Raw genomic sequence first — 22,589 nt, forward strand, 5'->3', positions numbered from 1 at the left:
ATTCCGTCATGGAGGCGGCTAAACTTCAAGGGGGCGTGTCGGCAGGGTAGTGAAGGCGGGATGTGGGCGTGCTTACGAGATGGCCGGCTTCAGCTCATAATGGAAAAAAGAAAACCGGCAATGACGAGCATTTGGCCGGTTTTACTTGGTCTATTTATTTTCACGACCAAGTCTCAAAAAGATGCCCAAACTGACCAGATGACCTCCCCATACTCCTCCAATGGTCACCAACCCCCTCCCACCCAAAAAAAAAAAAACTTTAAAACATTTCCTTCCTAGGAGGGGAAGCCAGTCGGCCAGTTCATAAAAAAAAAAAAAAAGGATCTTGCTGATCAGTTATGTTATGACTTACTTGTTCTGGAGTGCTGTATTTTGTGATACTGTTTTGAGAAATGTTCAAGAAAGACTTCATACAAATGAAAAAAGTCCCTGACGTGCACTTCCCTTAATAGCCGTCTTTCTCTCGGAAAGTGCACTTCTTTTAATGGCCGGCTTTCTCCCCAAACAGGGAAATCAAAACAGCTTTTGCTCACAGTTTGTTTTAGTAGTAACAGTAGGATTTGAACCAGCCACCTCTGTATTACAAGAGCCACGATGTAACCACTTGGCCACAGCTCCACTTACTTGGCTGTCCCTCCCTTTTGATTATACCCCTTCAGGTCTCTTTCAGCCAATCACAGTGCATTAAGCTGTCTGTGAGTGGCTGAGAGAGACCTGAAGGGGTATAATCAAAAGGGAGGGACACCCAAGTAAGTGGAGCTGTGGCCAAGTGGTTACATCACTGGTCTTGTAATGCAGAGGTGGCTGGTTCAAATCCCACTGTTACTACAAAAAAAGCAGTGTGCAAAAACCTTTGATTTCCCTGTTCAGGGAGAAAGACGGCCATTAAGAGAAGTGCACTTTCGGAGAGAAAGACGGCTATTAAGGGAAGTGCACGTCAGGGACTTTTTTCATTTGTATGAAGTCTTTCTTGAACATTTCTCAAAACAGTATCACAAAATACAGCACTCCTGAACAAGTAAGTCATAACATAACTGATCAGCAAGATCTAAATATCCAGAAGTACCAGTGCACTATGAATGCTGGCCTCTCCCACGGCCAAATGCCTTGGATTTGGCCGGGTTTGAGATGGCCGGTTCCAGTTTCCATTATCGCTGAAAAACAAAGTCGGCCATCTCAAACCCGGCGATCTGTGGCATTTGGCCGGCCCCAACCGTATTATCGAAACAAAAGTTGGCCGGCCATCTTTTTCGATAATACGGTTCCGGCCAGCTGTTGCAGCGCCGCCAAAATAGATCGCCGGCGATCGATTTCGCTGGAGCCGTTTGATTATGCCCCTCTATATGGTTTTAAACATTTTCCTGTGAGAAACATGTTCATCTGCCCCTTTTACGTAGGAACCAGTGTACCTCCACCCCTTTGGGGTGGTTTTCTTTGCTCATCTGCCCCTTGTGCCATTTTTTGCATGTTCTTTTCTTTTGAAAATGGGTCCCAAAGCCTATTATCTTGATCAGACTTCCTATTTGTCTTCTTTATCCCATATATGCCATCATGCTCCTTCCACTCACTTGATTCCAACTTCCTGGTTCTCCCTAGTCGAAAGATAGGGAGAACCTCCTTATTTCTTTTGCCAAATCTTTGGAAAAATCTTCTTCTTCATGTCTGTAATGAGTTATCACTACCTAAATATAAAACATTGCTCAAAACCCTTTTGTTCACTTTCTTAATTCTAGCAGAAGCCCTGACTTTACCTTTACTAGTTTAATTGACATAGGTAACCAATCTTACTGCTTTAATCAGATATTGTGTGTTTTTTTTATTATTAAATTGTTGTGTGTGCCTTGGTGTGTGTGTGATGTCAGGTCTCTTATTTTGTATTTATAATTTTTCTGTTTTGATTTTAGAATTGTAAACCACCTAGATCTGTGTGACAGTATTTATCATATAGCAAGTTTTAATAAACATAAACATACTACACTTACACAACACTGTATTATAGACACATGCTTCATAGATCATACAGTCTGTTGTCATGTTGAAGCTTCCTGCAAGGCCACTGAGCTGAATTGGAGCTCTGCTTGACAAGCTGAAGCTCCCAGCAATAACTGTAAAAAAACTAGGGGAAAATTCCACCATACCATTAAACAATGTAGAGATCTATGACAAGTAAGTCTCAGTACTGGCCTTGTCCCTCTTCCCTGTATCTTTTACCCTCAGGGTGAGGTCAAATATATCCACATTTCTTCACCCTGGAACTATACCTTTATGAGACAGTTTATCGTATAGTTGAGGGGTCAAGTGCATATAGATGGGGACAGATGCGTGGTACAGAGTCAGTCGGGATAAATAGATAGGTGGCTAAACTCAAGGCAAGTTCTTTGTACAGTTAAACAAGATACAAGGAAGTGATCTAAGTTACAGTGTGTGTAGCAAGCTAGTGTATAGTCAGTCACCCTGTGTATTAAAGGCTTGGGATAATATTATTTATTTGGATCTTGCTCACATCTTTTCAGAAGTAACTCAAGGTGAGTTATATTCAGGTACACTAGGTAGTTCCCTTTCCCAGGAGGGCTCACAAATCTAAGTTTGTACCTGAGGCAATGGAGGGTTAAGTGACTAGTCCAAGATCACAAGGAGCAGCAGTGGGATTTGAACTGGCCGCCTCTGGATATCAAGATTGGTGCTTTAACCACTCCTTTTAGCAGCTGCTGCTAAATGTATAACTCCTCTATCCGTGGATTTTCAGCAGCACTACATAATGCCACTGATAATCTCTCTAACCACAGGGCACTATCCTTATAGTACCAGGAGGAGTAAGAGCATTCCACTTGTGGGGCCTTTCTGCTAAAGGGCATTAAGCACATAACACGTGGTTAACATGCTGATCTAACACACAACCATGTTAAGGGGTTTTGCAGTAGTTTTCAGTACATTACAGATTTTTTCTGTCAGGGGTGTAGTATGGGTGGAGAGGATGTGGATGTGTTAGTCAGATAGTGCATTACTTACTGCACACTAGCTAATATATATTTAAATATCTCATTCTATTTTCATTAATCCTGATAATCCAACTGTCTAGGTGTGTTTCCAGGAGAGGTCTGAGAAGCACTGCCCAATGGCAGACTACACTCTGGTTACTGAATTGAAAATGTGTATACTGTCTCATCTCTCCAGAACCATTTTGGAGCTAAATGGGGCTCTGGTGGTTGGGTGGGTTCACCTCCCATGTCCTGAATAACAAGGGAAGAGGATTCTGATGATGTGGTCATAGAGTAAAGTCCACGCAGGAGCTTATGTCTTTAGTTATTTTTATAGCAGAGAAATTCCTATGTAGCAAAGTAAGCTTCTGCACCAGGCTGGAGGGAATCACTGGGAAGAGAGTGGTGTTTACCCTCCCCCAAACCCACAGTGCTTCAGGCAACTCAACCCCTCTGATGGCACTGATCGCCACTCCTGCTGATATTATCAGTGATCTGAGTTTCTTGGGTAATGTTGCCTATAGTATTTTGTCCCATTTCAAGGATCGTAGACCACCTTTACAATTTATTATGACTAAATATGCCTACAGTTAAGATTCTTTATGTATGCACCATGCTATGGCCTAGACTCTAAAACGAATTGCATTTCTTTAACTGGCTATTTTGTGGTAGTATCCTCATAATATTTCTGTTGTCCTAGGGTGATGCTTATTCAGATGCGGCAAGTGGTCCAAAAAACAAGAATTCTGTTCTCAAGGTGAATCTTTACACGTGAGCAACGGATATGTGTCTGCACCACCATTCACTGGGTTTACTTATTTATTTGTTACTTGAAAGCAGTTCTGGGTTATTGTGGGTACTGCATAAGCAATTACTGGTCTGGCTTGGTAGTAACTTCTATCACATAGCTAGAATTACAATTTTCAACACACCATGAACAATAAGTGAAGAAAAGACCTCAGTGTAAATACAAAATACCCTAAAAACCAGTGCCTTTTTTCTAGCGAAAAAGGTGCTGGTACTCAAATGCCAGGCTACCCTTCAGGGGTGAGGTGATCACTGAGGGACCCACCCCACAATAGCTAGGCCCCCTGCAACCAGTTACATAATCTATGACAAGACAGAATTTGTATTTAGAGCATGAGCTCCTTCATTAAAATATGAGGACCGTGGGTCAATTTTAGCAGACAATGGAAAAGGTGCCGGTACTCAGTACCCCCTCAAAAAAAGCCCTGCTAAAAACCAACAGAGAGAAAGTCACCATCATAGGTCAGAAAACTCCACTTTCCATGTGGTTTTCAGGGTATTTTGTATTTACACAAAATAGGCCTGATTCTATATTTGGCACCGAAAAAATCATTACGGATAGAAAATGTGCTTATGCATATTCTACAAACCACTCTTAAAGTTATGCATGGTTTACAGAATATGCATAGCACCATCCATGTGACTAACATTTAGGCACAGCCATTTACATCAATGAAAAGTTGATGTAAATGCCTATGCCTAACTTTAGGCGCAGAGGGCCAGATTCTATACATGGTGCCTAAAACATCCACACGGAACTGAACATCTACTATAATAAAAAGCACCCTCAACGTTCTGAAGCTGACTTCGTGGCTTCAGTGAAGGGTTCATAAGTGTGTCATCGACTTTGACTCACCATCTCTCTCTGCCCCGCCCTTGCGTCAAAACGTGATGACATCGAGGGTGGGTAATCAGAAAGCAGGACTGAGGGAACGAACTCACCTCCAACGTGAGAGAGCATAATCGCTGGGTGGCTGGAGGGGGCGACAGGGGAGACAGGAGAATCGCTGGATGGCTCGGGGGGGGGGGGCAGGGGATATCGCTGGGTGGCTGGAGGGGGGGCAGGGGAGACAGGAGAATCGCTGGATGGCTCGAGGGGGGGGCAGGGGAGACAGGAGAATAGCTGGGTGGTTGGAGGGGGGGCACTCACCTCCAACGTTCTGAGAGAGCATAATCGCTGGGTGGCTGGAGGGGGGGCAGGGGAGACAGGAGAATCGCTGGATGACTCGAGGGAGGCAGGGGATATCGCTGGGTGGCTGGAGGGGGGGCAGGGGAGACAGAATTGCTGGATGGCTTAAGGGGGGCAGGGGATAGAGGATAATCGCTGGGTGGCTAGAGGGGGGGCAGGGGAGACAGGAGAATAGCTGGGTGGCTGGAGGGGGGGCCAGGGGAGAGAGGAGAATCGCTGGGTGGCTGGAGGGGGGCAGGGGTGAGAGAACAATCACACACACTCTCTCTCACGGACACACTCACACCCAGTCTCACTCTCGCTCTGTCACACACACACACTCGTATGGTGCTGCCAACCACGCAGAGAGGGGGAGAGACAGGGGGTCCTGAGACCACAGGGGAGGGGAACGCAGAGGGGGAGGGGGTTCTGAGACCAGAGAGGGGAGGGGGTCCTGAGATCACAGAGGGAGGGGGGAGGTATGTCACACACACACTCTCTCTCTCACAGTCAGTGTCTTTCTCTCACTCTCACACAGTCTCTCAGACTATGTCTCACACTGTATCACATTCACTCTCTATGTGTCACACAGTCACTCTCACACACTCTCGGTCTCATACACTCTCTTGGTCTCACAGAGAGTCTGTGTATCGCTTACATACTCTCTCACAGTGCCGTAGCGAGGGCGGCTGACACCCAGGGCGGGTCGCCGCTGCGCACCCCCCCCCCCCTGGGTGCAGCATGGTGCCCCCCCTCCGGAGTGCACCCTCCACCCCCCTGGAGCGCATTCTTAATTGACGAAGAAACGAAGAAATGAGGAGCGGGCGGGAGGGCCGATCCGCCCCCGAGTCCACGTCGCTGGGAGCTGCGTCGTCTCCATTGGTTCCTTGCTCTCTCTGCCCTGGAACAGGAAGTAACCTGTTCCGGGGCAGAGGGAGCAAGGAACCAATGGAGCCGACACCCCCCCAGCGGCGTGCACCCGGGGCCGACCGCCCCACCCCCCCTTCCTACGCCACTGCTCTCTCACACTCTGTCTCACACATACTCTCTCTCACACACAGTGTATCTGTGTGAAACACACTCTCACACTCACTGTGTCTCACATACGCACTCGCACACATTCTCATTGAAACACACACTCTCATTCTCACACACACACTCTCTCTCTCACAGACATACTCGCACCCAGACTCACTCTCTCTCTGTCACACACACACACTCGCACATTCACTCTCTCTCTCTCTCTCTCTCAGTCACTCTCACACACACTCTCAAACATACTCCGAGGAAAACCTTGCTAGCGCCCATTTCATTTGTGTCAAAAATGGGCCTTATTTACTAGTATTTTATAAAATGTAGGCATGGTATATAGAATACGCTTAGTCAATAAAGTAGTGCCTAAATCAACGTATGTTCATTTACATCAATAAAAACCTGGTGTAAATCCATGTGTGTAGATGTAGGCGCACTGACCTGTATTCTGTAATTACACGTGGAAATTTTGGAATGCCCCAGAAATGCCCATAAACACACCCCTTTTAAGCTACACATGTTTATTTTGAACTGCGCGTGTTAGAATTTAGGCACAGTTCTTTATAGAATAAGCTTAGCGATTTCCATGCAAAAATTGTAATTATTGCCAATTAGTGTTCGTTATCGCTTGTTAAGTGCTGTTAAATGCCTGCATCAGGGGTCTAATAATGATGGCTGAGTCTGAGTCCCAAAGCGATATATATATATATATATATATATATATTTCCTCTAGTTCTATTTTTCTATTTCTAATCTTGGATCTGCTAATTGTGGACTAATATTTATATATTAGCTTGAGATAATTTTGTTTATTTGTATGCTTCCTATTTGCATTTATGCCTGTTAAAACAAAATACTGTGATCATGAGACAGGGGCTTAATCACATTCTGACCAAGAATATGTTTTTGTTTTGTGTTGTTTCCTTAATTTAAAATTTACCCCAATATTTGGGATGTTTATAGATTATGCATTTCATTGACTAGTTGATATTAGCTATATTTGCTGTAGATGATAATTTTAAATTGACAGCTACCTGATGAAGGGAGTGTAGCTCACTAAAGCTAGACAAGAACGGGAATAGTTATCCCCTTATAACAGCAACAAATATGTACTTTATGAACCTTATAATACTTTAAGGGTCTTTTTACTAAGCTGCGTTAGGCACTCACACACCTAATGCAGCAAAAGAAGCCTAACACAGAACGCGTTAATATGTTCTGCGTTTTTTTAGGGAGTACGGCCAGTATTAGCAATTGTGGGACCCTGTGCAGACCAGTTCGGTGCCCCCCCCCCCCCCCCCCCCCCCCGGTCCCACCTAGCCCTGCCCCCACCTAGCCGTACTCCTTGTTGACAAGATGTGTTTTAAACATTTTTTAAATTTCAAATAAAGACAAATCAAGTAAAACTTGTACAGAAAAACTAATTCAAATTTGCACAATGCTATCATAGGAAACCTTTAGGTTTAAAAAGCAAAACCATGTGCATGTAAGGACTGGAGAAATTAATTAAAATAAATCCCCTTAATATGTAGCAATCTTCTTTAAAATAGCTGCTGAGACTTCCAACGGCGGCCTCGCAAGACTTCAGTGGAAGTCTTGAGAGACCACCGCTGGAAGTCTCAGCAGCCATTTTTAAGAGCAATGCGGCAACAAGGGGGTCAGTGCCGGCAGGGAGCAGGAAAGACTGGGGATCTTTCCTGCCCTGAAGACTCCACTAGACCAGGGTGGCTTTGGGTATTTGTTGGGAGGGCGCCCTGTGGCTCGGTAGAGGGGAGACAAAGAGTCAGATCACGGCAATGGCAGAGAGCAGGAGGCAGCGCTGCGGGACCCTGTGTGACCGCCCCTGTCACCCCTGACTAGGACCGGCCCTGATGTCAGGGGTGGAGTGTGGGTGTTTCTGTGCTAACTAGTTAGCGCATCTACATTACTGTGTGCTAATTGCATTAGGGCACCTGAGGCGCCATTTTATAGAATTGCCCTTTAAGGTCTCAATAGGTGGTGGTAAGTGCTCATATGGTAACTTTTTGAAAAGCAAACAAATAAGCAAAAGGAGCCTTCAAGTTTGGGGGCATCTCAACTTAACTTTGTTAATCAGACCGGACACGGTCCGTGTTTCAGCAATAAATGCCTGCATCAGGGATCTAATAATGATGTCTCCCATTGAATCAAGTACACTGGAGAGAAACACTGTTGTCTTGAAAAAGACAAGTGTACTTGATTAAATGGTGCCACACAATATAAATGCAGTTTACTGACATGCAGCAGCTTTGTTTTATTTAGCGCGGGAAGTTTTAGATTGAAAATTCTATCCTATTCCCGCATTTATATTGTGTGGCACCATTTAATCAAGTATATGTGTGTGTGTGTGTGTGTGTATATATATATATATATATATATATATATATATATATATATATATATATATTGTAATCCACAGGGCACTGCCAGGTTTGTAATCCACAGGATACCTCAATTTCCTGGATCTCCCAGCTTGCCAATCCTCTCACAGGGAGAAACCAGGTCAGTCACTTCTGCTTTCTCCCCCTTCTGGCCCCTAGTGTCCGGTTTCAACCCCGAATGGATACACCCAGTTCTGACCTAGGCAGCCGCCTAAACTGCAGCTAAGACACTGGATTTACTGGGCTCCTGTATCAGCCCCTTTCTAGCTTCTGACCACTGCTCGCAACTGCAGCTCCCCCAGCTGCTTGGGTCTCTAAGCACTCTTCCAAGTCCACTCTTAATTCCAGGGCAATAGTCACTCTGTCTGAAGGGCAACCCCGCCCCCTTCAGCCTTCCTTCCTTCCCCTTATGGGGAGGGAAGGCACTTGTATCCCTTCCCCACTCCTCAGGTCCTGTTACCTTTTTATATTATCAAAGTTCACCCTTGTCACAAACTTGGGTTAACAGTTATTTTCCTTTCTTTCCTATTCCAAAAACATAGTCATTAGTATACACCATGCAACTGGTTCAGTTTCACCAGTCTTCACTTCCACCTCTTACAGCCTGGGAAATGAAAGGGTCCCACCCTCCTTGTCAGCTCCAACACCTGACAACCTCCCACCCCGACCCCAGTTGAAACTTCCACCTACTGTTGAGTGCTGCTATAGCCACTTCGTCCCTCCTTTCATTAAGTCAAAGAACCATGTTGCCATGTGCCCTTTCAACTGCCCACCTTTGACTGGAGCTAGAGCAGAAATGTCCATGGGCTCTCCCTCTGGGATCTCCTCTCTCTCTAACCATCCTCCACCTTCCCCTGCCTGCCAGTCCATGGGCTTCTCTACAGCCCCCCCCCCCCCTCTCCCAGCTGTCTCCCCTCCTCCTGATCACCTCTACCCATCTGTCTCCTATCATCCTGATCAAGCCTCTTCAGATACTCCTCATTTCTCCTAGGATTCTGAAACTCGTAGTGTGGGTAGCACTTCCTGGTCCTACCCGGTGCCTCCCTCAAGGACTGCTGGGACTTCTAGTCTTTTGATCCCAATAACCTCAATGGGGAAGGAGACAAGCTGCTCTCCTGAACTGGCCTGGATCTTTTGGTTCTGGACCTTCTGGCCTTATATTCCCGTGGGGTTTTGGGTACAAAAGGGACTTTCCCCTTCCTGCTCCCCCAGATTCCCAATCCATGCTCCCTGCCTGATCACAATATATATAATTTTGGGAATCAGACATCATTATTAGATCCGTGATGCAGGCATTTATTGCTGAAACACAGGCCATGTCAGGTCTGATTAATAAAGTTAAGTTGAGATGCCCCCAATCTTGAAGTTTCCTTTTGTTTTTGTATTTATTTGCTTTTCAAAAAATTATCACATGAGCACTTACACCTATTGAGACCTTAAAGGGCAATTCTATAAAATGGTGCCTCAGGTGCCCTAATGTACTTAGTGCACAGTAATGCAGATGCACTAACTGGTTAGCGCAGAAACACCCACACTCCATCCCTGACATCAGGGCCAGTCTTAGGCAGGGGCGGTCACACAGGACCCCGCGCCTCCAGGGCCCTGCAGCGCTTCCTCCTGCTCCCTGCCATTGCTGCAATCTGACTCATTGTCTCCCCTCCCCCGAGCCGCAGGGCACCCTCCCGGCACACCCTGGTGGTCTAGTGTAGTCTTCAGGGCAGGAAAGAAACCCCAAGTCTTTCTTTCCCATTGCCGTCGCTGACCCTCTTGTTGCCGCATCACTCTAAAAATGGCTGCTGAGACTTCCAGCGGTGGCCTCTCGAGACTTCCATTTCAAAAAATTGCCACGTGCGCACTTATCACTACCTATTGAGACCTTAAAGGGCAATTCTATAAAATGGCACGTCAGGTGCCCTAATACAGTTAGTGCACAGTAATGTAGATGTGCTAATTAGTGCAGGAACACCCACACTCCACCCCTGACATGCTCCCTAAAAAATGTAAGCAAATAATTAGTGCACACTTATTTACTTATTTAATTTATTTATTTGTTACATTTGTATCCCACATTTTCCCCACCTATTTGCAGGCTCAATGTGGCTTACATAGAGCCGGAGATGCGTTTTTATACTCCGGTGTTAAGAAATACAGAGTGATGTTGAGATAAGATAAAGTTCATGTGGTACAGCCACATAAGGTCATCATATATCCCAAAACAAATGCAGAACATATTAATGCGTTCCGTGTTAGGCTTCTTTTGCTGCATTTGGCGTATGTTAGCGCCTAACGCAGCTTAGTAAAAGGACCCCTAATATTATAAGGTTGATAAAGTACATATTTGTTGTTATAAGGGGATACCTCTCCCTGTTTTTGACTAGCTTTAGTGAGCTACATTCCCTTCATCCATAGGAGCCGGCTCTGTGGGTGCTTGAGCACCCCCAATACTGAGAAAATTCCTTGTATATGTTGAGGGGTTATTTCCACTTGGCTTAGCACCCCCAATAATTCTGAAAAGTTGTCTCCCATTCCTTCATCAGGCAGCTGTTAATTTAAAATTCTCAGCAAATACATCTTCCTGATAAACTGCTGACTCTAACTGCTTCTATTCTATCCGATTAAAAAAAAAACCCAACAATTGTCTTTTCACTTGCAGAGAGTCTGACTCTATAGTCCCTCCCACCCACCGGCCCCTAGGTGAACTCCCTTTATACAGGGCAATCATTACACCATAATTGGTCAATCCTACTCCTTGTTATCCCCTATGATAGTTCACCTTTTCACACTTGCGAATCACATCAATATGACCTTCATTCAGTGCAATACATTTCCTGCTTTAAGGCAAACTACCTGGAACCTTAGAGCTTGTCCTATCCGTCTCCAAATATCAGCTTTGAAAGATGAGATCAACAAACTCAAGAAGTAATTAGCTACAACTAAAATAGCATCCAGGATTACTCAATTCCCAGCCAATTTACCACCACCACTGCCACAGAGAATGAAAGAACAGAGGAATAGATGGGTCACAGGAGGCTCTGGTAGACTAAGATCTGTGACACAGAAGCACTCACCCTCCCAACCTTTGCCCCTGTCAAATTCTTTTGCTGTGTTGCATCATTATGATGCTGAAACAAGATGTACTGTGGTGGAACCAGAAGCAAAGAAAGTAGCACAACCCAAGAAACATCCCACAAACAATGACAGATCGGTGAAAAGCAGAAAACTCTTACTGCTCGGAGACTCCATTATCAGAGGCATTAACTTAGGAACACAGTTCAAAGGTTCCAACCTAGTGAAATGCCTTTCAGGATCTTCAGCTACCAGATGTACTGACCAAATACTGAAAGTGAAACGAGAAGAGAGCAAGGCTTCAAATACTGATGTTGTAATTCACCTGGGGACAAATGACCTGGCCAACAACAGCAAGTTTACAGCACAGAGAGTGTTCCAGAAGCTTGGGGAGGGACTGAAATCTTTGGTTCAGCCTGTGGCTTTTTCTGAAGTAATTCCTACATGGGGGAAGGGAGAGGAAAGACTATGCAAAACAGTGGATTTCAATGTGGCTTGAGTCTTGGTGTAAAGAAGAAGGTTTTAGATACATAGGAGCATGGGGTGATACATGGAAAAATAACAGGTTGTACTGTAATGATGAACTACATCTTCTGTGACGGCAAAAAAAGGGTACTTGGGAACAAATTCAGACAGTATGTTTCTACACATTTAAATTAGAAGGCGGGGGTGGCAAAAGGAAACAAGGGAATTCAGAAAGTCACCCCCAGAATAAACATGATGGCAGAGGGAAAGGTCATCTAAATATAGAAAACCACTTAAACTCACTAAGCACATGGAAAGCAATGAGCACAAATGATCGTAGTCTAGGTAAAGGGGTTCAAAGACTTGCAAACCTTGATGTTTGAAGAAAACTTGGATATTGTTGCTATTACAGAGATGTGGTTCAATGATTCCTATGAATGGGATGTGACTATACCGGGCTATAATCTTTGTAGGAAGGATAGAAAGGGCCAAAGAGGTGGAGGAGTGGCGCTGTATGTGAGAGACATTATCAGATCGGCTGAAATGTAGGGAACCTGGAGAAAGGAAGAAGCTTTATGGATCATCCTGGAAAGAGAAGATGGAACCTGTATCCACACGGGGGTTAGACCTCCATCACAAATGGAGCAGCTAGACAAGGATCTGATAGAAGATATTCAAAAGATTGGTATAAAAGGGGAGATTTCAACTTGTCTGATGTGGATTGGAACATCCGGTCTGCAGAATCAGAAAGAAGTAGGGAGATTAGGGACGCCTGTCAAAGTGCCTTGCCCAGACAAATGGTGACGGAGCCCACGAGGGAAGGGTCGATGCTGGATCTAGCGCTCATGAATGGAGGAAATGTTTCCAATATCAGAGTGGGTGCTCACCTATGTAATAGTGATCATCACACCATATGGTTTGATATAAGAGCAAAGGCAGAGTGCAGACGCACAAAACTCAAAGTACTGGATTTCAGACATACTGATTTTGATAAAATGGGGGAATACCTGAAGAAGGAGCTGTTGGCGTGGGAAGGCGTAAGAGAAGTGGAAAATCAGTGGTCAAAGCTAAAGGCTGCTATAAATATGGCAACTGATCTTTACACAAGGAAAGTAAACCTAAACAAGAGAAACGGGAAGCCTAAATAGTTCTCCAAATAAGTAGCTGAAAAAATAAGAGCAAAGAGGCTTTGTTGGAGAAATACAAAAGAGTGCAATGAGAAGTTCACGGAAAAGAACCGGATTAAACTCAAAGAAGCAAAGAGGAAAATACGGCTAGCGAAAGAGCAAGTGGAAGAAAAAATGGTTAAAGATGTAAAGAGAGGTGACAAGACCTTTTTCAGATATATTGGAGAAAGGAGAAAAGAGAGAAATGGAATTGGAAGACTGAAAAATAATGAGAATGGCTATGTGGAGAGTGAGGAGGATAAAGAAAACATGCTAAACAATTACTTCTCTTCGGTGTTCACGGAGGAAAATCCTGGTGAAGGACCGCGGTTGGCTGCCAAGGGAATATCTGGCAATGGAGTGGATACTGCATCGTTTACAGAAGAAAGAGTTTATAAACAGCTTGAGAACCTGAAGATGGACAAAGGTATGGGGCCGGATGGGATACATCCCAGGATACTGAGGGAGCTCAAAGAGGTTCTGGTGGGACCTCTTAAAGATTTACTTAATAGATCTTTAGAGACAGGAGACGTTCCGCGAGATTGGAGATGAGCGGATGTGGTCCCTCTTCACAAAAGTGGAGACAGGGAAGAAATGGGAAACTGCAGACCGGTAAGTTTCAAGTTGGTGGTAGGAAAAATAATGGAGTCGCTGCTGAAAGAAAGGATAGTTAACTTTCTAGAAGCCAACGGGTTACAGGACCTGAGGCAACATGTCTTTACCAAAAGAAAATCCTGCCAAACGAATCTTATTGACTTCTCTGACTGGGTAACCAAAGAACTGGATGAAGGATGTACACTAGATGTAATCTACTTGGATTTCAGCAAAGCCTTTGATACGGTCCCCCACAGAAGACTCGTGAATAAGCTGAAAGGGTGGAACTCAGGACCGAAAGTGGTGAACTGGATGGGAAACTGGTTGACCGACAGGTGGCAGAGGCTGGTGGTAAATGGAATCCGCTCGGAGGAAAGGAAGGTGAGCAGTGGAGTTCCTCAGGGGTCGGTGCTGAGGGCCTATTCTGTTTAATATATTTGTGAGAGATATTGCTGAAGGGTTGGAAGGAAAGGTTTGTCTTTTGGCAGATGACACGCAGAGAGCCAATAGAGTGGATACCCTGGAGGGAGTAGAAACAATGAGAAGGGATCTCCAAAAGTTAGAAGAATGGTTGAGGGTCTGGCAGTTAAAATTTTAAAAAACAAGAGCAACAGAGGCTTTGTTCAAGAAATACAAAAGAGTGCAATGAGAAGTTCACGGAAAAGAACCGGATTAAACTCAAAGAAGCAAAGAGGGAAATATGGCTAGCAAAAGAGCAAGTGGAAGAAAAAATGGTTAAAGCTGTAAAGAGAGTTAAAATGTAATGCCAAGAAGTGCAGAGTGATGCACTTGGGGTGCAGAAACCCAAAAGAGAGATACTGAATAGGAGGGGAGAGGTTAGTAAGCTCAACTCGGGAGAGAAACTTTGGGGTGTTGGTGTCAGAGGATCTAAAGGTGAAGAAACAATGTGACAAAGCGATGGCTGTGGCCAGAAGAATGCTAGGCTGCATAGAGAGGGGTAGATCCAGCAGAAGAAAGGAGGTGTTGATGCCCCTCTACAAGTCGTTGGTGAGGCCCCACTTGGAGTATTGTGTTCAGTTTTGGAGGCCGTATCTTCCTAAAGATGTAAAAAGACTGGAAGCGGTGCAAAGAAAAGCTACAAAAATGGTACGGGATTTGCTTTGCAAACCGTACAAGGAGAGACTTGCCGACCTGAACATGTATACCTTGGAGGAAAGGAGAAACAGGGGTGACATGATACAGACGTTGAAATATTTGAGAGGTATCAATCCGCAAACAAATCTTTTCCGTAGATGGGAAGGTGGCAGAACTAGAAGGCATGAATTGAGGTTGAATGGGGGCAGACTCAGGAGTAATATTAGGAAATATTTATTTACGGAAAGGGTGGTAGGTACGTGGAATGCTCGCCTGCGGGAGGTGGTGGCGATGAAAAAAGTAATGGAATTCAAACATGCGTGGGATAAACACAAAGGAATCCATCTGCGGAATCTTAGCGGAGATTAGATGGCAATGACGGTAACTGGAAAGCAAAACCAGTGCTGGGCGGACTTCTATGGTCTAAGCCCTGATCGTAACTGAATAGATATGAACGGACTGGAGTGTAAATTTTAAGGGGCTTCGATGTTAGCTTCAGAACTTTTAGTACAAGAGTGCTGGGCAGACTTCTACAGTCTATGCCCTGAGAATGGCAAGGACAAATCAAACTCGGTTATACATATAAAGTATCACATACCATAGTAACATAGTAAATGACAGCATAGTAAATGACGGTCCATCCAGTCTGCCCAACAAGATATGTATACCCGAGTTTGATTTGTCCCTGCCTTTCTCAGGGCACAGACCATAAAAGTCTGCCCAGCACTGTTTCTGTACTAAAGGTTCTGAAGCTAACGTCGAAGCCCCTTAAAATTTGCACTCCAGCCCCTCACAGACCGTAGAAGTCCACTCTGCACCTGTTTTATTCTCCAAATACCGGCATCTCCACCCAATCTTCGCTAGGATTCCATAGATCCATTTCATGTAAAATGATTTTATCTTGTTGGGCAGACTGGATGGACCATTCAGGTCTTTCTCTGCCATCATTTACTATGTTAAATATAGCCAATATCAACTAGTCAATGAAATGCATAATGTATAAAAATCCCAAATATTGGGGTTAAATTTTAAACCAAGGAAACTGCACAAAACAAAAACATGTTCTTGGCCAGAAGATGAATGTGATTAAGTCCCTGTCTCATGATCACAGTATATATTTTTTAACATGCACAATTGGAAATAGGAAGCATACAAATAAACAAAGAAAATTATCTCAAGCAAATATATAAATATTAGTCCACAATTAGCAGATCCAAGATTAGAAATAGAACTAGAGGAAAAATATTCCAGCTAAACCAGAAATATATCAAACAGCAGTGTGCAAGAGAGTTCAAACTAGCCGCTGGAGGTAGATAACATTCTAATTAACAATAGTCATTATTATATGAGGAACATTGCCTAGAAACTAAAAAATCAAACAATTGCATAGGCTAAAAAAAAACAGGAAATTAGCAGAACCACAAGTTATGAAACATCTAAGATCGCAGTATTTTTTGATGGTTTACAGTAATGTCCAGCATGAAAAACACAATGGGCCCCAAGAACTGGAGTGGAGAAAAGGACCTGACATGGGCCATGTTGCAGCAATGTGTCTGCATCAGGGATCTATAAAAGAAACATATAGGACAAGATTTATTAAATGGCACCCAAATTGAGGCACTGAAAAAAATGAGCACCTGAGCGTCATACTATAAACGTCAGTCAGAGTTGGGTGCCGTTTATAGTATAATGCTTAGTGCCAGGGTCCATGCCCAGTTTTGGGCATAAGGATTTACACCAACTGCAACTCAGTGCAAATCCTCAGGCTCGGATCTTTCATATTCTATAATACTGTATGCATCTTTAATGAACACCCTGTCCCACCCATTACCCCCCCCCCCCCCCATAGCCATGCCCCCTTTTCAGTTCAATGCTAAAAAATAAATTTGTGCATACATCATTATAGAATAGCACCTATCAAGATGCTAGCATAAATTTAAATTGTTGCCAATTAACGCCAATAGTTGCTTATTACCACCCAATTGGTGCTAATTGGCGCATTACTCAATTAAATCTCACACACAAATTGGCCACGTGCCTAAATTTGCACATGCAATTTTGAGCACCATTTATAGAATTAGGGGGATATAGTATTCATATCTATAAAAAATAATAATCATATTTGTAAAATTATCTTTAAAAATGACAAACAATCCTAGAGGCATAAAAACAAACATAAAAGAAATTTAAAAGTGAATCACACACACATAAACTATGTATAGTTCTTTAATGAAGCTTTTTCTCTACTCCAATTCTTGGGGTCCATTGTGCTTGTCCTGCTGTGCTTCATTCACTGCGCTTTTGGCTCCCTCTGTCCTGTTGCATACAGTAATGTCCATTCATCCCTGTCCAGTGTGTTTTGCTCTTTTGGCTAATGAATGTGGTTTAATCCCTGTCTCTTTATACAGGTGCAGATCAATTTTCAATAGTGGTGGTGACCACAATTTTTTAAACACTGGCAACAGTGTTTGAAAAAATATGAATATTTAGCATCTGTATACATGTATACAGTGGTCACCACCACTGGCTATATATGTGGGAATATTCAGCCACTATAGAAATAGCTATGCAGTTTAATTTAGGACAGCTATTTTTCTGACCTAATTTTAAAATGCATAGCTATACTGATAGTGATTGAATATTGCCACTATACATATAGGTAGGTGTTCCATTCTTGGTTTTCTCTATCTCTGCCCTGGTAGTACTCATATAGCTTTGTTGTGGTTAGGTGGGTTTTTATCACAGACATTTTGCCATGGCCTTTATTGACTTAGTGGTTTCTGATGCTGTAGTGAATAGGGTTTATCTTTCTTCCAGGTACTTTCAGATGAAGTTGTGAATGTAGTTCTTCGGCTAAAGAATGCCAAGAGCCAAATGCTGTGCAGATCAAAGAGTGACAGGACCTTAAAAAGCTGATCAGGAGTATACCAATGGAACACCTCGATAGACTGCCTGGACCTTCCAAAGATGGAGAGAAACTTGGGAATATGCTTTTTTTCTCTTGTGTTCCAAAAGTCAACTCTCTGTTCCTTGACAAAAACCATGTTTTTTGAAAAAAATAAATAAAGAACTGAATATTGTAGATGAGTAGAACAATCTGGAAACCTGAGATCAATGAAATCATCATCCATCACTGAGAAGTCTTTAGCTGAGCCATTTTTGCTACACACATTAGAGAGCAAGACCTCAGATTCAAATGCTGACATAAATAGTCGGAAGGGATAGATATACATACAGACTTTCCCATCTTGGACTGGTTTACTTTGTAGTGGTGTTAGAAAAGAACATTAAGGGCTGGATCTCTAAGCCTCTTCTTCCATTCTGTGTCTATGGGCCCTAAATTTTAGATCTGCCCTGTGATGTAAGACTAACCTATGAAATGAGGGATGGAACTCTGTTAACTCAGTTAACATTTGCACTACTTCATGGTATGACAGAGAAAAAACATGGTGTTGTTCCTTCTTTGCAGTCATTGAATGTACACTGACCAGTCTATGTTCAAAAGCATTTATGCCGTAAGCAATGACACTGACCATATACATATTTAAGGTGAATTCCAGGCCAGATGTATGCATTACTTTGTCCATTTTAATTACAAAACAGCCAAAGTTATATGTTTAAAAAACATAAATTTTTTATGTTTTCGATTGGACATAAATTACCTCCTTCTTCCTTATGATCCCTAAATCTGACTGTCATGCATGAACTTTACAACTTCATTTTGTATTTGTTCAAACCGTTATTGGCGATTGCCTCTACGGTACAATGTAAGCCACATTGAGCCTGCAAATAGATGGGAAAATGTGGGGTACAAGTGCTACAAATAAATACATAAATATATGGCTACAAAAAAATGGGTGTGGTTCAGAGACAGAGCAAAGACAGGCAAAAAGTTATAGGCCTGATATTTAAAGGATTTACGCTGCTAAACTTTGAACATAGATTGGCCTCTTTGAAAATTTACTAGGCCCAAATAGCTAACCAGACAAACAGTCCCAAATAGGAGTCCTAACTTTGCCTGATTAGCTCTACAGGTATATCAGAAATACCCATAAAACGTTTGGGTATTGTGTCTCACCTTGATATTTGATGCTGGTGCCTGCATTGAATATCCAGATCTAATTTAGCCGGCAGTGGTGAGTGCTTTAAAAAACGCTCACTGCCACCTGCAGAATTTTGACTGAATAACATATAAGCTTCTAAGATGAATTTTCAGCTGAGAACTGATGGGCTCTTTTACAGAGCGGTAGGAAGCCCAACGCAGGCTTATCGCTTGCTATTCCGGAATTACCGCCGGCCAAACGTGGCCACCGACAGTAGTTCTGGGTCAAGTGTGCACCATTTCTGGGGGGAAAAACCCAGGAAATGGTTAGCATGGCAGTAACCCGGTGGTAATCTGGCATCACCATGCGCTGCCCGGTTACCGCCGGGTTACTGCGGGAGCCCTTACTGCCACCTCAATGGATGGTGGTAAGGGATCCCCGCCGCATGGCCATGCGGTAAGAGTTTTCTTACCGCATGGCCATTTTGTTTTTGGGGTTTTTTGCCCACTGCTTTGAAAAGGGCCCTGGCACGTGGGAAAATGGCCCCCACTGCTATCACAGGGCCCTTTTTCCTGCAGCTTGGTAAAAGGACCCCTTAGGCTTCTTCGTTTGCTTGAAAATAAGGCATAAATTTAGGACCCTAATTTTGGAGCGTAAATTTAGGAGCTCAGCTTTTTTTGAACATTGGACGTGAATATGAGCATGATAACATGCATGATTGTTACAGTTACATATGTAAGTGCTAGACGCATTCTCAGTGGTAATCTATAACACAGGTGCATAACATGCTTAGGGAGACATTCCAGAAAACATTTAGCATAAATATTTGCTAGAATAGAACTTAGAGCCAATTCCCTTGCCAAAAGTTGGGTGCCAGTATTTATGTCAGCTGAAACCTGGTGTAGATGCCGGTGCCCATCTTCTGGTACTTGTGGGCGGAAATGGGTCTATTCTATAACCCCGTGGGCAACCTTTAGCATGGCCCTCTCCCTCGCTATGCCCCCTTTTAAATTGCACACTACGATATTTAGGTGAGCGAGATTATAGTATAGCATGCAGGCAGATGTACACGCAAATCCCAATTATCATCACTAATTGGTAATAATTGGAATTTACACATGGCCCTCCCCCTCACTATGCCTCCTTTTAAATTGCAGGTTACAATATTTAGGTGAGCAAGATTATAATGTAGCATGCAGGCAGATGTACACGCAAATCCCAATTATCATCACTAATGTGACTGTTCCACATGAACGTTATCTTACCATAATATCACTTTGTATTTGTTCACACCGGAGTCTGTGAACACCTCTCCGGTACTATGTAAGCCACATTGAGCCTACAAATAGGTGGGAAAATGTGGGATAGAAATGCAACAAATAAATAAGTAATTGGTAATAATTGGAATTTACACACACTTCTTTTTAGGCATATTCTAAAAAGAGGCTGAAAAGGGGGCACAGCCATGATAGGAGTGTGGGCGTGTTGGGGTCATAAATCAAATGTATGTGCATTGCTATAGAATTTGGGGTTCAGGCATTTACACCAGGTTTTCAGTGGCATAAACAGCCATGCCTAAATGTTGACAAGTTTTCCGGCCCTATGCGCTATTCTGTACATCTCAGCTACCTTTAGGCGTGTTATATAGAATAGCGTAAAGCACTTTTTCTGCACACATTTAGATTTTAGACACAATTTACTGAATATGGGCCATAATGTGTAACTCAAATGTAATAAATAGAAATAAGCAATTGAGCCTGCCATGAGTGGGAAAGCGCGGAGTACAAATGTAACAAAACCCCCCCCCCAAAATAAATAAGGTGATGTACTATAAAGATATCACCTTATTTATTTTGTATAAGCTTTTGAAGGCAAAACCTTCTTATTCAAGTCAGAAATAAACAGAAGAAGCAATGTCAAAATATATAAGTGAAACATGAAATATTCCAATGATAGTCTGAACAGAAAGATGGGATGTATTTATTTTTATTTTATTTATTTATTAGGATTTATTTACCGCCTTTTTGAAGGAATTCACTCAAGGCAGTGTACAGAAAGAATAGATCAAACATGAGCAGGAGGCAATTAAAGCAGTAAAATATTTGAACAACAATACAAAGTATGGCATGTTATACTATTTGCAATGACAACACAATATGTACTAGAACATAATTGGTAGTGAAGGGTAAGGCAAAGTTGTAACATATAGATGAGTAAGAAAGTAGGAAGAATTAGAAAGTAAGGTGATTGATTTGATGTATGGGTAAGGGGAGTGAGAAGTCATGGGAAATTCTATAAATGGTACTGAAAATTTGGTGCCAAAAAATCAGTGTTGAATGTTATTCTATAATGGGTGTTCCAGGATCAGTGTCCTTTATAGAATAGTGCATAGCACCAGGACACATGCTCAGCTGAAACCAGGTGTAAATTCCTACACTCAAATTGGGTAAGGATTCCATGAATTCTATAACACTGCATGCATTTTAAGGGAATGTCCCGGCCTGCCCATGGCCATGCCCCTTTGCTGATTCATACAGAAACACTTAGGCGCTATCCAGAGGCGTAGCTAGGTGAGACGCCAGGGAGCAGTCGCTCCTACAAATGGACTTCCAATGGTGCTGGCGCCTATTTTTCGATCTTTCACATTTATTTTTTCGATCTTTCACATTTAAATTATGTGCCAGTGCTGTCAGCATTCCGTTCTCTGCTCCCCTGCGCCCTCAACCTGGCTACACTTCTGGCGCTATCCTATAAATTGGTGTGTAAGTGTTTTTTCCTATGGATCTTCCTTTTCTGCTCCATTTTGGTGCTTTGCAATCGCTAGAATGCTTTTTTTTTTTGTACTGAAGATTTAGCACAGAAGTAGTGCTTAACATTCAGCACCATATATGAATTTCCCCCTTTTTGTTTCTAATGTGATAGGAAATCCAAGTCTACTACTACTACTACTACTACTATTTAGCATTTCTATAGCGCTACAAAGCATACGCAGCGCTGCACAAACATAGAAGAAAGACAGTCCCTGCTCAAAGAGCTTACAATCTAATAGTCCTGTTAGGTGGGTACCAAAATATTTCACCATCTTAACTTCAAAGGTGTTACATTCCTGGATTGATTTAAAGTTACCTCATAGTATTCTGACCATGTTCATAATTGTAGTGCCCACTTTCTGAAAAATGCTCACCCACAGAGGTCACGAAACATATAAAGAGGAATCCAATAAAATTTATATGGAAATATGATGTTTGATTTTAACAAAATATTTCTAAAAAGCAAGGAAAAGACCTCAAAACGCCCGACCACTTACTTTCAGTTTTTGGCGGCTTTAACTGGGGGCGTGGTGTTCAACACTGGTCATAAAAACCTTGCTTGGAAAGAATTATTTTAACTTTTAATTTATTTTCAAATTTATTTCCAAAAAGATTTTAGCAATTTTGCTCTTTTTTACAAAACGTTTTTTTAATATATTGACAATATCAATGCTAACTTTAAAATGTATTTAGTTCATAAAAACCTTCACTGATTCTCATGAAGTGCTATAAAGCAGCTTTGCAAAAATAAAGTAAAGTTGAGCACTTATCTGTTGCCCGAAGGTGGCCCCATCCGTTTCGCTTGTAGGCTTTTTCAAGGGCTGTGCTTCGACAGAGACAGCATTGAGAAAATTTTTTTCTGAAAAATATTTACCATATATTTCATTATGAGGGAAAACAACTGGAAAGTTAATATACAAAAACTGCTATAAAAATTGCAAGTTAAGAACTATATTTTAAACTTGC

At 42.7% G+C, this 22,589-nt stretch overlaps 1 protein-coding gene across 1 annotated transcript in view; it reads left to right on the plus strand.

Moving 5' to 3' along the window:
* The window catches only part of LOC115468950 (circularly permutated Ras protein 1-like), a 182,280-nt gene extending 163,815 nt beyond the window's left edge, over window positions 1-18,465 (plus strand). The window contains 2 exon segments of the mRNA XM_030201133.1: window positions 3,679-3,735; window positions 17,588-18,465. Coding sequence (XP_030056993.1) covers window positions 3,679-3,735; window positions 17,588-17,686 — 156 coding nt within the window. The 3' untranslated portion in view covers window positions 17,687-18,465.
* The last annotated feature ends 4,124 nt before the right edge of the window (window positions 18,466-22,589 follow it).

The sequence above is a fragment of the Microcaecilia unicolor genome, chromosome 4 (assembly GCF_901765095.1).
Source record: "Microcaecilia unicolor chromosome 4, aMicUni1.1, whole genome shotgun sequence".
Taxonomy (NCBI): Eukaryota; Metazoa; Chordata; class Amphibia; order Gymnophiona; family Siphonopidae; genus Microcaecilia; species Microcaecilia unicolor.